Source organism: Synchiropus splendidus, chromosome 12 (genome assembly GCF_027744825.2).
Source record: "Synchiropus splendidus isolate RoL2022-P1 chromosome 12, RoL_Sspl_1.0, whole genome shotgun sequence".
In the NCBI taxonomy this organism is placed as follows: domain Eukaryota; kingdom Metazoa; phylum Chordata; class Actinopteri; order Syngnathiformes; family Callionymidae; genus Synchiropus; species Synchiropus splendidus.
The window spans coordinates 11,288,830-11,304,049 of record NC_071345.1 but is presented as its reverse complement, the minus strand read 5'-3'; the positions used below and the strand labels follow the sequence as shown (position 1 = coordinate 11,304,049).

General features: G+C 42.2%; 1 protein-coding gene across 1 annotated transcript in view; it reads left to right on the top strand.

The window, feature by feature from the left end:
- The first annotated feature begins 2,060 nt into the window (after positions 1-2,060).
- The window catches only part of LOC128768732 (zinc finger protein 585A-like), a 28,502-nt gene continuing 15,342 nt past the window's right edge, over positions 2,061-15,220 (top strand). The window contains exons 1-6 of the mRNA XM_053881817.1: positions 2,061-2,125; positions 7,028-7,176; positions 11,841-12,984; positions 13,054-13,262; positions 14,779-14,958; positions 15,050-15,144. Coding sequence (XP_053737792.1) covers positions 7,030-7,176; positions 11,841-12,984; positions 13,054-13,262; positions 14,779-14,958; positions 15,050-15,144 — 1,775 coding nt within the window. The 5' untranslated portion in view covers positions 2,061-2,125; positions 7,028-7,029. The remainder of the gene's footprint in view (positions 2,126-7,027; positions 7,177-11,840; positions 12,985-13,053; positions 13,263-14,778; positions 14,959-15,049; positions 15,145-15,220) is intronic.

The window sequence follows — 15,220 nt, the reverse complement described above, 5'->3', positions numbered from 1 at the left end:
TGTTGGTGATTTCAAGGTGGAGGCCATTTAAGCCGGAACCGTTGGGGTGTGGTAGAGCAAACACAAAACTGACTCACCTTTTTTTTCTTGTTTTGTTTCTAAATTTGCTTTCAAGTTGGTAGAGTTTTTATGAAGAGTTCAATGGGTTTGACCTGATCCATCAAATAGTTTTAACCCTGTAAAAATGTTAGACCACCAAACTATTGGCTGTGATGAAAGGTTTTTATGGCTGTATTTCAATCTGGTGAAAGACTGAAACAAGTGACTGTTTTAAGTATCTCAGTTGATGTGATTTATTTTCAACAACTCCTCGCTCAGAGCATTATCAGACTCTAAACATTTACTGTGCTGCTGCTGCTGCAGTCCATTTCAAGCTACTTTTCAAATTTACTGCTCCAGTCGAGCCCAGCATCGACTTTGCTGTGACCTTTCCTTGTCCGGGGAAAGCTGCTCTCAAAGCCCCGGGAGGCTTTTTAGGCAATTCTCCTTCACATTTCGTTTCAAATGACATTATGTTCTGGGATGAAATACCGTTCATGCGGTGAGAAATAAAGGGATGTACTTTGATCGATTTGCGAGGTTATTTAGAATAAAACCTGTTGCCGTTGGCAAATGTTGAACTAGAGCTGCTTTCTGTGTTTAAACTCCGATCTGTGCCAAAAGTCACCTCAGTTTAGGCTTGACAAATGTGCCCTTTGTGACCTCATGATCACTCATTCACTATCCAAGCCACTGTCACAGTATAGTATTTTTTTCCTTCAATATTAAACTGTCTACTTTGTTTCTGTTCAAATTTTAGGCCTAAAAATGTCTCTGAATTTACGTCACCTTTATGTTTACGAAACTGCTGTACTGCATCTTCACGCGTTCAGGTGTACTTGCCTGTTCCTTTTATATAGATCTTCTGCTGTGTGGTCTGACGGTAATGCAGGTGATTTTGATGCAAGCGCCACAGATCAGGCGCTGAATCCACGGTTGCATCTGGATCAGTGACCCTGTCAGCCGAGCGGCGAAGTCAGAGCCGTTGTTATGGGAACCTGTGCGCCGGCAAATGTCGCTGGGAAACATTTTTGACATTGACTGATAAATATCTCCCACCGTTCAGTTTTGTCTGATGTCTGAAGCGAGGACGTGCAAGTTCACTGGCACCTGTATGTTCGTAGTGGGTTTTAGAGGATGCAGTTCTTTCATCCGGGTGAAACCGAATCAGTAACTGAAGACAAAACTGACAAACATTTCAGAAACTGGTCGCACACTTTAAAAGGGTTTCTCAAGGTCTGGTCTGGTTTATATGTTTTTATATTTCATGACTATATGTTAAATCGGGAGAAAATGTATGTGAAATTTCATGGACTTCTTCTCACATCAATATATATATATATATATATATATATACACACCACACTGTACAGCAAAACCAAAGGGTTTTGAGTGAATATCTCCAGACGGCGAAGTATCTCTGGCTGTCAGTGACCTTGATCATTTTATTCAGACAAAATACACTCCAGCAGAGGAGGATGTTCTAATGAAGTCTCCCAGCATCCACCATCTCTCTCCTTCTTTCCCCTCCACTATGCTCCATAGAAAATATTTATGGGCTCTGGCAGAACCTCTGCTGCCTGAAGCTCGAATACTAAGTTTACACCACAGCCTGATTCTCCTGTTCAGCTTGGCTAAATGAAAAAAATCTGTCCTTACAGTTTGTCTGGGGATTTTTAGGAGTCACACTAAGGCAGAATTTAGATTTATTTGTTTTAATAGCGCAAACTTTAGTTGTTGCAAGAGATGGTTATTAAATAAAAAATAATATATCATTAATGTAGCACTGAAAGTTATTGTTTATTCGCTTACATTACGATTTTACAGGAATATTTATATAAATACATATTATTTGTCTTTAAATATGCGTGGTCTCATTTTATTTAAAGCGCGTTCAATGTAAAAACAAATCTCATCTGGACTACACGGATCCTTCTTTGGGACTACAAAGCTGCCGACTCTCTCGTGTCGTGCGATGCTATTGGCGGGTCAACTGACCGTATTGTCCAATCGGATCAAACCTTCTAGGATGCCAAAAACACCGCTGTAGCTGTCGAATGTCCTCCAACGCAGCCGTCGAATTGCGGTGAGTAATGCGGGAATTAAAGTCCTTTTCAGTCCTATCCTCGCTTTTTTACGGCGACGGGTTTGGCAAACGCATTGGTATTTGGAGGTTTTCGACGGGGGGAGACAGCAAATCGTAACTTTGAGACAGCCGCCGCCATTATACCACCGAAGAAGCGAATCCCGCCTTCCGTTGTCAGCTTCTTCTTCTTCGCCTGCTGCTTCTTCTTCGTCTCCCCCCTTTAGTTCGACTTGTTCAGTGGACGGCTGGTGCTTTTGTAAACGGCATCCATGTGCACCTGTCGTCTCGAACGATGCGACCTGGGCCTGCATGGCTGCGAGCTAACAGGGAAGCTAGGCGACACGTTGGGAGAGAGTCCAGGCCAGCGGTGGACATTTGCTGGGCCAATAGAAAAGGCTAGCGGTTTAGCTGCTAGCAACTCCAGTGCTCTTCGTCTGTACTGGTTCCGACTCCCTATAAGCATCTTCTACCTTATATACAAGCATTTAATCTGCTGTTCACCGATGCGATGCAATTCAATTTAAGTAGTTTGCTCGAGTCATTGGTAGAAAACGCATTACGAAATACTGCAGGGTGACGAAGCCTGTTGACCGAAAGGCGGTAGATTCCCCCCAAATTCTTCACATAATCCATGAGAATTCACAGAAATTCAGAGGCTAGTTGAAGTGCGTCTTCATGCCAAATCATCCGTTACAAGTCTTGCGTTGGTTGCCAACATGGCGTAATTCCTGTATTTGCTGATCTTGTTCAGCAGTTAAACTTGTACCCAAGGAAATGACTTTTATAGCTACGTGTTGGTGTCTGGGCGCTGTTTTGCTACTTCTTGCTTTAACTAACCATCTAATAACATCAGGTCATTCATGATGCCAAAGCTGTTATTTTTATTAAAGATCTTCCATATTTTGAGGAACATTTCTGTGGTGGTGTTTGGGGAAGAGACGTTGTTTTCAGTTCTAATCCTGTGTAGCCTCCTATCTCACTTGTCAGCACATTTGAATAGCTCTCCTCAGCTACCACCACATCCCTCCCATTATACTGCTCCCCTCTTTTGCCCTTCTTTTTGAATTTCCCCACTGTGGCACTAATATAGGCCATCTAATCCAACATTACTTACAAGGGCACTTATGGTCAGACCATTGTTCTCTGGCATTGTGCCGTTATGTTGAGAATAGGGCCAATCACACGTGTCTTCATGCTCAACAAGCAGTGTGGTCGTGTCGAGACAACTCCTGAGAGTGCGAACGATGAGAGCTGTGAGGGCTCAAGCCATTGGCAGGTTGGATGCTTGGATGTCACGTCGGACAGTTGCTGGCCGTCTCGGTGGTTACTGACAGACCATGTGTTACCACCAGGACTCAAGACCGTCACATTCCGATGTTGCACCTGCATGTTTGTCTGCCACCTGGACACACAATGAAGTTGTTGGTTTGCACAACAGGTCCACTCAGACACTGTGAAACCAACTAGATACTGCTTTGTGTGAAAACAGTACAATCAGACACCATTTAACATGTTCCAGTGAGTATTGTTATGGTTTTGTCTAAGTTTATGACTCAGTAAGAATTTGATCACATTTTGTGTCTGTTAATTTAGATTGTTATGCAAGAATTCATAAAAAAAACCTTTAGAGTTTTAGAATTTGCTATCCTCTCCTTTAATACAGATTAACCAGGTACCTTAAAAAAGTATATGTGTGACTGAAATGTGTTACTATCTAGATTAATTTGTCCTATCACAGCAATTTACTAGCCTTAAACTTCCGAACAGCTCAGGCATAATAGTTTGAAGCACACCATTAGTTTTCCTTATGCTCGATCGTGGCCTTGTCATAAGCATAATCATTGGTTGACCACTGTTCCTGACATCATCTACGAGTGACTACTGCATCCTGGCTACATGACACAACACCTTGAGCTTTTAGCATCCAAAATCTTCCGCAGACACGTAGGTGTAAAACAGAAAATCACCAGTGTGTGACATGTCCAGCTTGTCTGTGTTATGAATTCTTCAAGCAGCTTTTACCCTGTAAAGGTGTAGAACACATTTAACTGGATAGAAACACAAAAGTGATAGTATAAACTGCTCAACATTGAATACATTATGATCTCTAACCTCAAATATAAAATCAATGTTTTTTCATCTTGTCTGACTGCCGCAGTAATATAGAAGATGTCATCGAGGTACGTGCACAGTTAATCCTGTTGGGCCTGGTGTCAAACTCAATCACACAAGGGGCCAAAGTTCTGAACAGAATCCAGGTCAGGTGCTGAACAAAATCCATATTCTTTGAACAGACTATCCTCAACGCGAGATAAGAGGTAGAATAGAATGTGATGTCAGTCTCCCTGTTAGTTGTTGAAGTCTAATTTCAGTGTAATGCATCACTGCGGTTCGTTTCAAAATATGTATGTATTCCCGCTCTACTGTTTGCACCACATAACACAACACTTGATGGCCTCCCTGTCAATTTTCTGTGTTAGCAGATTATTTGTTAACATTTTTAATCGCCGCCTGCTCCAAACAGAAAGTCACTGTATTCTTGTTAGGTTATGACATTGACATCCAGTGGAAGTAATCTAGTGTTTGATGGTCTGACATTTAGTGTTGCGTTTTATATTGAAATGTTGTGGTCTCTTACCACATTTTGCCTTGTGGCCCAGAGTTTATCATAGGTGCTTAAGGGGTTTGTGAGAAGGTTGTATTCATCCTAAAAAGACACGAGGAGGATGAGAATCTTTCATGTGCCTGTTGAAGAACCCAATTAAAATGTTCTTGAGTAGATGAAGCCCCCAAAATACCAGTTAATAGATTAGATAATGAGGCACTTGAGACCATCAACCTTGGAAGTGTGATAATCAGCGTCTACATGGAATTCTGTACAGGTGTACCTTGTCTTGTTTCATGCTTGTACACTCAAATGGAGACAATCACTGTATTGTGTAGGGTACAATTTGTGTCTTAATACATTTTTAGGTGCATGAGGGAGACCTCTTCTGAATACAAACACTCTTTCACTGCTGGTATTTGGTGTATTTATTTGCCTGAAATAGACATGCAACAGGTCATAGCCTTACATTTGTACTTTATTTTACATGCTGGACGATAACAAAAAATAAAAGACAAAGTTGGGAGTATTTGAAGTATGCATATGTCAGTGCTGTGTTGATGGTTGATGGCGTCCATAGTTTCTAAACAATTTTCTTCATCACAAAATTCACTGTGACATAAAATGCTTGATGTTTTTCAAATTCCCGAGATTTTAATTGTACAGTACCATGAGTATTAAATTTGAACCGCAGTGATCCGTCTATTTTAAATGCCAAGCATTGTTTAATGACTTCACTGGAACATTTTAGCTCTATGTGCGTCGTCTCACAGTACATGCACATCAGAGTTAATGGCTGTGTCCCCTCACCCTCTCCCAGTGATGTAAATAAAACCCCTCACAGCAGAAAACGTGACATGTCAACAGGAAAATGAGAGGAATATTAATAACAACAAAGGCTGGCGGCAATCGATTTACGTCAGCCAGTTTCCAGCGCTCAGCTATTGTGGAGACTGAATAACTGCCGTGACTTACTGGAATAATTAATGGATTGAAACCATCATTGTTGTTACAATTTGCTTCTGTCCTTCTCTTTCTTTGACAAATAAAGCAACCAGTATGAAAAGGTTCTTTTCCTAGATATCTGGCTTTATTCACAGTTACAATACCCTGTATCTATCAGTACAGCTAGAGCTGGTCGCACAAAAACACTCACTAAGAAGGTTGGATGACTTTAAGCGGTGTTGTGTAAAGCAAAGGAGTGTCATGTTGCACACATCACCAGGGGGTTCCAGACATCCATATCCGTGGGCACCTCAGCCAACCACGTCTGAGAGATGTATACTCTCTCCGTCTGCTCCAAGGTTTGGTGCGTGTGATCTCCCATCGCCAGCACTGGAAAACCATGGAGAGAGGAGGGTGGCCTAGCAGCATTCTCATGAGATGCCAGGAGTTGCTTTCACTTGCCTCTGTCTGTGCTGTTTGGCAGATGATCTTTTCTAAGTCTCTGGCAGCTTGCTGAGCTCCTCACTCTGTTCTGTTGTTAATGTCTGCCACCTGGCTGAGGAAGTTATTTTAGAGTTTCAACAGGTACAAAAAGTACTTTGAACTAGCATAGAGTTTTTGTCTGAGGAAAACGGTAAGAATAACTTAGGTGCCACATGTGTATGTAATATAAACCTTCCCTTTCTGTTGCTTTTTTGGCAATGCACTAGTATAACTAAAAGAATGGCTAATTATTTTTATACAAATAATCCAACGTGGAGGCTTGACCCAGCTGTTTGGAGCCACGCCACGCCAGTAATGTGTCCCATCTTGTGGGTGGCAGTTTGGAAGTGTTTTGTGCTTGGTTACTTTAGTTTTAGCCAACTATTCACAGTGCCATTCCAAGTTTTCTGATATGGTGCCACACTGTTATTTTTCCAGTGGGTTCCTCCCAACAAATATCTAATTGATGTTGTTGTTAAACGTCAGCTTTGCTCCCAAAATGGCAGAGGCAGCGAGCAAGACTTGGCACGGTCATTACCTGCCTGAGCGGCGACCTGCCTGGTGAAAAATAACAATTAGCTCCGACTCGGCACATGGTGAGTCATCTTGGCAGAGACCAACGTGGTCCACTGGCACAGGAGTCTGAGCTGCTGTCGAGATAAAATATGCAGGCGCTTCTTCTCATCAAGAGAGGGCAATGTTCACATCCGAACTTCTGATACTCTGCTGCGCCGCTGCTTTGTGTCGAATGACTTTAATATTCAAGGCATGCGCATGAGACTTGTGAACTGTTGTAGCTTCATTTAAATCAGTCGTGCTTTAATGCTTGATGGATTGTATTTGGTAATATATTTCCATTTCTCTTGCAGCTATGGAGACCTCGTCCGTGTTCATGTGCTTCCCCTGCTACAAGGAGTTCGACACACTAGAGGAGGTGATCAAGCACCAGTTAACATGCACCGCAGAGGAAGACCCATCTGGACCCGTGCCTGCCAACTATTCTGAACCGGCGACTCAGGTAAACAATGCCATTTATCTTCCGTTATTATCAGAATTACTCATTAACCAAATATGCACCTTAATAAATAATGGAGATTCAATTAAGTTGATAGCACCAGGTAAGAATAATAACAATTAAAACATATATTTACACCAAACATCAAAAAGGTAAAGCTTTGAACAAGTTGAACTTGGAAATGCTTTTCTCTCTCAAGGCCAGGTCTGGGATGGAATATGTTTTCAGTAGGGATGCTCCGATCGATCTATCACCGATCATGATCAGCCGATTTCAGCGTGAATACAGATCACTTCCTGTCATTGCCGATCACAACAACTGATCACGTGTGACAGCCGGCGCTCTGATGAAGGTCCGCTCCTCCCTACTCACTGCTCACTAAGCAGCGGCATGTCTGGTGTGTAGGTTATTTCAACCTGCCATGTAAAGTTTGCATCCTGTAACACATACACAGGAAAATGCTGTGCAGGCAAGCGCCTTCAAATTAAACACACCATTTGAAGGGCCAGCACTTGATATAGCACGGAGAGTTTTCCGGGCTCATGAAAGTGAGACCGCTGGTTCCTCAGCAGTTGTTAGTGCAGCTGACATTTAGCAACACCCGCCGGTCTGAGCGTGACTTTCGGAATGATAAGAAATAATAATTAATTTCACTAGTCAGCTAGTCGCTCACACGGAGACAGAAACGGAAACGACCAGATCTGTCGCCGTTTTGGAGTCAAGTGCAGCGTTGGTCAGCCACCTGAATGTGAAACTTTTGAAAACATCCGGAGTGGAATCTTTCACAAATGCAGTCCCGCTACAGTATGTCAATATTTCACGGACATAGCACAGTCTCTCGAGATTCACCTGCAACGTCTCACATCAAATGAAAGGTTTTTCAGTTGTCCTTTTGACAGAATAGTTGCTCCATTCAGCAATTCAGTTTTTCTATTTTTCGCCACCGTGAGGAATGGTAATGATTTAAAGTTCATTTTTTTCACATCATGTACACAGAAGCTCTCATCATTTTGATTACAAATTCATTTTCAATCCATGTGCTCGATATCAGTGATCGGTCTCGGTGATCGGCACTCTGGCTGAACGGTACTCTGGCTGATCGGCAGAAAAATCCTGATCAGAGCATCCCTAGTTTTAAGTGAGAATTTTTGTGAACACATGGTTAATGATTATTGTTTGAATCTTATAGAAAATTGATATTGCTGGTGTATACAAAAATGAAACATGTTTAAACAGATATGTTGTGCCTCAGATGGTCTGTTCATCTTTAGAATTTTGTGGAACAAGCAAATGTAGCATTCAGCTGGCAAACAAGGAGGTCGGTGAAAAGGATTTTCCTGTACAACACACCCCATCTCAGCATATCATAATATTGCAATTAATTATACAGCCAAAATAAACCAAATAAATGGTTTAAGGATAGTGATGTATGAAGAACAGGAGAGTTAATCTTTGCAACTCCCTTAGAGAACTGTCTGCCCTTAGCCTTCTGGATGAGCTGCAGAGAGGGGAGAAAGGACTGAGTGGATGTATAATCGTGTTAAGATACTAGGCCAAATATGTGCCGCTGCATACTTGAAGCCCTTTAAAACATTGAAGGTGATTGATCTCATTGGTCGGGAGCTGCCAAATGTTTGGTTACAAGGTGAGATCCGAGGGGAGGTTATCCAGCCTGGTTTTATTTCTGTGTTTTTGTGTCTCCTAATATATTAAATAGATTCATGTTTGTCTGTCAGATGTGAACAGTGTTATCAATAAAGGTAAAGGATGTGATGAGGAAGTTGAGACCAGGAAACACTTTGAATTTCCATGCCTTTTTGCATATACTGTACATTTTGTTGAACGGATTAAAAAAGGCCATGAGTGGCAGCAGGGTGGGATGACTTGTCATGTGATAAGGTCACAGAGCAGATTGAGGGACAGAATGCTACTGTGGAATGTTGAAGAAGAGATTGTGTGATTCACCAGAATAGTGCTCCAGAAATAATGAACTCTGTTGCTGCATCTAAATGTTTCATATTTGTTTGGCTCGTGGCACAACTGTAAAATCCCTCCATGCTTTAAATAATTCATGGAATTGAACCCGCTAAAACAACAAATGTTGCATGCCGTCTTTTGTTCACCATGGCTCGTCTTGGCCCAGTTTTCTGCACCCAACAGTCGTCCATAAAGCCCTGACACTGACGACAGACAGATTGCCACCAGTATTTGGCGATGGCAAAGTGAGCATGAACTGCGTCAGATCTTCTGCCCCTGTGAACCGCCTGCAGGCCTTCTCTACATGAATCTGCAAATCACTGTAAAACCCAGATTGACTTTTTTATTCTGCCGTTTCGGCCCAGGCTTTGCCGTGTGCTGCTTTACTACAAAGAGCCTGATGTTTATTGGCCGTTGCACCATCACCTCTCGATACATTATGTAACAATGCTGTAAAGCTATGATATCTGAAATCGATGTCCGGAAGGTTGCTCTCAACTCTTTTAGGGCTGTTGAGAGAAGATGAGGATGAGTAATACCGGTGATTTGCTCATGGAAAAGAGGGCTTTGAGGTGGTTCTTCCTATTTGATGTTGGGGCTTTGAAGAGCATGTGTTGGTGGGACATCACTAGTGACTAGTGATCCACCACCAAACAATCTGTCTCAGACTGGATGAAGAGTAGCACTTTGATCCTAGGAAATGTGAGGAATCAATCATGGAAACTGAGATTTTGTTTTTTTTGCTTTTAATATTCTTTGCAATATATATTAACTTGTAATATTTGTTGTTGCCAATCAAACCTCAACTAAAGTGAAAAGAGAAAACCTGGAAATGTATGTGTTTATTGTCGCAACCAAGTCCTATTGATAAATTAGTACTTGTGTAATGATAGCGATAAAATTCTGTCATAAACCCAGCTATAAAGCATGTCTGAAATGAACAGTCTAAGACAGTATTTTTCTGATGGATGAGGAAATCGGAAATTGCGCTACAATGAAGCAGACTGATTAAAAAGGAGATTGATTCAGAAAAACAGCGTATTGATGACTAACTGGCAATGAGACAGCAATAATTATTTGTCCTTGATAACATTACGACAAGGACAGGCTATCAATAAAGGCAAGTCTCCTTGATCTGACTCATGAGTTAGAAGTATCAATGTGATGGGAACTTCAATTGGACCATCGTGGTTATGATTCGCCAGCATTACTGCGCAGAGATGATGGAAGCTGTGAGTGCAACTGGCCAACAACCAAGATGGAGCAGATCAATATGTGACTCATGCGGATCTTTTTATTCAGTTTGTATTAGTTGGATATCGTCATGTGAGACTCACTCACTCACTCACTCACTCACTCACTCACTCACTCACTCACTCACTCACTCACTCACTCACTCACTCCTATAGCTAAGGAATGTTCTGTAGCGAAGACAATTGCATTGCTACGAGAGCAAGGATTTCTGATTAAGAACTGCCTGTAATCCTGTTATCCCATCTCATTTGGTGCAGTGATTCACATCTCGGTGTAATAAACAAGAAATTTTCTCCGTGCACGTTCAATTTTAATGTCATTTAAATAGCGCTTCATCAAATATTCATTGCTACAACCCATACTCACGCACCCGTAATACAACATCTGAGAAATGGCAAGCAAAGTCAGGAGGAGGTGTGGTAAGTGGTACATAGATCATACTGTACCACCCAGTAGAATACTACTATCGTCTTTCAGAAACATCTCTCAGTTCACACAAAGTACCAACCATCAGATTTAATTCATTTCAAAGGAAGCCGGTCTGTTTCTGGCTGCTCCTTCTGAACCCATTATTTACGTTAACGCTTAGCCACCACTATGTGACTAGTTCATTCAGACAAGTTAAAAACAAGTCAAGTCATTTAAAAATAATATACTGTGAAATAGCAGTACGGGAATGGAAAGTTCACTCAAATTTTGTGCACTGTTAATTCCACTGCACGTTGCCCTGAACATGTGTATACATTTTAAGTTTGTGTTGTTGGTTCCTTCGTCTTGGGATTTGATCTTGGTTCCTCTGTCCCTGCGGTTTACAATGGATAAATTAATACTAGTAATGAAAAGTTTTGTTAACCCTTCTTTGTTGTACTTTGTGTACTATGTCTATTACCACCCACCTCTACTGTCACAAGTGCTACTAATACATTTCATTAATTATATCATTAATAATAATAATGTTCTGACGCAGGCTGAGGTTTTTGCTATCTGGCAACAATGTTCCTCTTATGCAGGTTGGCAGTTCACTTTTGTTCCATATTTTTAATAATCCTAATTATTCCTGGACCAGAGACATATTGAACTTTTCTGAACGCAGCCGAGCTCCACGTCTCAACCACTTTCATCACCCGAACACAAATGTAATATCCAGTGGAGAGACCCAGTCAAGCATGATGGGATTGTGATATGATCAGGCCAGCCGCAGCCTTATCTCTGCTGTCTGGAGCTCTCAGAAGAACCTCGCCTCTAATCATACGCTGCTCTAATTGACCTCAGTAGCCCAAACATTGAATTATCTCCCGCATGCTATGAATAATTATATGGATACAAAAAACCCTGCATATTAAATGGGGTGGACTTGAATACTCGGAAAATGAAAACACCAGCTTTGGAGATAATCTTATTTTGCTGCTGTCTTTCTTCTTTTCTCACCCCCACAGCAACATATACTCAATGCATCAAGGACAGTTGAAGTTCCCCAGGTTTCTATTGGGACCCTTGAACAAGGTGCGAGTGAAGTACAGCAGGCAGAAGATGTCAACGAACTGTCCGCAGACCAGCCCAGGATCCTGTACCAATGCGGCGATTGCAGTGAGCTCTTCAACAGCCTGGTCCTCTGGCAGCAGCATCGCAAAGAAGGGACATGTCATCAGCGCGAAGCCGCTGGTGCATCCGTTTCAGATCCACAACCACCGCAAGAACCCGCCTCTGCCCAAGACTCAACTTCCGCTTTAGTGCAAGCCAAGGATCCGGATGACCAGGAGTTTGACGTTAGTGAGATTGCTAGACATGAGCCCATGCAGAGCGTTGTGGAAGAGGAGCAGGAGAGGCAGGAGGAACAGGAGATCCTGATGACCACTGTAGCCCAGAGCCCCGATGCTCCAGCTTCTGAAGTGATCACTGTTAACCCCAATGCAGATGATTCATCCCCAAGGAGAAGAGGGGCTGGTAAAAAGCCCAAACCTGAGGCGGTTCTACTCTGCGTGGACTGCGGTTCATGTTTCAGCTTTGTGTCGGAGCTTGTGGCCCACCGCAAGAACCAACACGGCTTTGAGGAAGCCCTGCACCGCTGCTCTGTGTGTGGGGAGTGCTTCCTAAACACAACCCTCTTTCTCTACCATCGCAAGCAACACAGGCAGAAAGGAGAGGAAAACGTGGCTGTAGTGTCGGAAAAGCAGGCCGACAACTGCACAGAGGGTAGCACCATAGTGGAGCAGGTGCAGAACCCCACTCTGACCAACATAACCTTTGTGCAGCCTGAGCTGTTCATGTGCACTGAATGTGGGGAGAGCTTCAGCGACGATGCCGGGCTTTTCACGCACCGAAGAGAGAAACACAACCTACAGGAGGCGCTGCACACATGCATGCACTGCGCAGAGAGCTTCATGAACACCACCTTGTACCTGTACCACCGCCGGCAACACAACTACATGTCACCGATAGAAGAAGCTGATGGAGCTGAAACTGTAGAGGAAATGGTCACCACCACACCTCACGAGAGCTCAAAACGACTCCTCATGTCACCCAATGAGTCTGGCTCACCTTCATCTAAAAGAAGTCGGCCAACAATCCGGATCTTGCAGGGTGTGTATTACCATCTTTATTTGTGTTTTTTGTGGATGCTTTATTCAAGCCTTCTTTGTTTTTCCCAAGGAACCAAAGCTTTAGGATCCAAAGAGGACTCAGAAGGCAACACAGACCCCGACACCAAAAACATGCCCCCGCCTGCCAAGCTCATGCAGGACTGGGCTAGAACACCTCTGCCACACGTCTGTCCTTACTGCGGCAAAACCTTCACCCGGAGAGTCTTCCTCCGCACGCATGTGTTCAGCCACACTGGAGAGAAACTCTTCACATGCAAGGTAAAGACATGAACAGCATGAAATCATGTTTAGACTCGTGGACACTCCAGTTGTATAGCAAACATACTTCAGGAGCCCAGTTTCGCCAGATATAATCTAAGGTTAGGATCATTTGTGATCTTGAATAAGTCTTAAATAAGTTGTGTCATTTCAGATGATCGTTGAAACCTGTGCTCAGATAAAAGGCTATTGCAAAAGCTGTGCAAAAAACATTCCCATTTTGTTTGAGCAGATTGATTCAACGGGTTGAGGTTCTTTTATAACATGCTTAGTTTATTTGGACATGAGTCACATTTCTGACTAATATTATCACAGAAAATTATTAATTATCCGCAACATTTTTTTTTGCAGAATAATTAATTACTTTTTTCCCTTTTTGGCAAAGCTAAAGTCATTTATTAGCTTGGCTCAATTATTTCATCCAACAGGCCAGTGATTTTTGGCAGTCTCTTTTTAATGATGTATTTGCATATTTACATTTTACAAGCCCTAAGTTTATTCAAATCCAATACATGGATGCAGCTTTGTTCAAACGGAGCATAAAAGCACATTTCTTTCTGGTCACCTGAGCTGTTCAAACATTCCACTTCTGTTTTCGGAGGCTACATTGAAAGATAAGACTGGTCTTTGAAGCCGACAATCAAATACAAGGACAGCTCTGACTGTCAAAAGCGATAACCAAGCTGATTGTAGAGCATTTTCAAAAGGAAATTCCTTGTCTGTATTTGTCTCAAGTTTTTGTGCGCTGATTTTTGTTTGTTTGTCTATCCCAGGAAACGTTTCAAAAGACATAATTACTGATTAAAAAAAAAATCTGAAGGTTTCTAACCCATCTGTTGTTATAATTTTTCCAGTTAATTATAGGAGGTGATGATGATTTATACAGAAATAAAGTACTACAATGAAGGTTCAAACTAGTTTGAAGTTGATGAATCTCAATTGTTTATGAGCATTTTTTGTACTTTGTTTCTGATAAAGGCGCTATATTTGTTTGGTAAGTGAAGTAAAGTAAAACAAAAATCATCAACTTCTGTGTAGACTTCAAGTGCAGTTATTCATTTGTGTTGCTGCGTCAGTGAAATTCAGAATCAGAGCTACTTGAGGACAGAATTGTAACTGACTCATTTGAAGGGTTGGCAATGCGACCTTCTTTCTTGCCTTAAAGTTCAATATATGTCACAGTAGATGGTGTCAAGCTTGGTGAGTGCAGTCAATAGTTCTCAGCTTTGCCTTGTGGAAAATAGTATTGCTGATTGAAAAATCAATGGGGAGCTTTATTTACTTTAGAATAGCACTTTTATAACTCAAGATATTTTCATCTTACAATTTAAAGTGAAAAATGAATGAGACATGAATAAGCACTGAAGAGGTGTGCAGTTCTTTGAACTGGCAGCAAAGGATGGTTGTTGTGCGTGTGAACTCCCTCTTTTCAATCTGAAAACACGACATTCTGTGCGTGAATGTTCCTTTTGTGGTTTTGAATGTAACCTGGATATTTACTGATTTTGTTCTGAAGGTGTGCACAAAGTCCTTCACCAATTCCCAGAGCCTCCTGCGCCACAGCATGAGCCACAGGGGCATCAAGCCCTTCACCTGCGACGTTTGTGGCAAGAGCTTTTCCCAGGCTGCAGCCCTCAGGAGGCACAAACACATCCACATGTCCACGGAGCCTCCGCGCAAGCGTGGACGCAAACCAGTAAAGTTTCCTTCTGCAATATTACTCCTCCATTTATTGAATTTGCTTCACTTTGATGATGTGCCTTCTCCGCGTGGCTCTATTTCTGTAGGCATATCGAGTGGACAGCGAAGGAGCTGCACATCTGTTTGATTGTCCGCAGTGCCCATCCAGGTTTATCACAGAAGATCAGCTCAACCATCACAAGTAAGAGCACAATGACACTTTGGACAAAGGTGTCCTGCACTCATATATTTCATAGATGCAAATAGACGCTCGATGG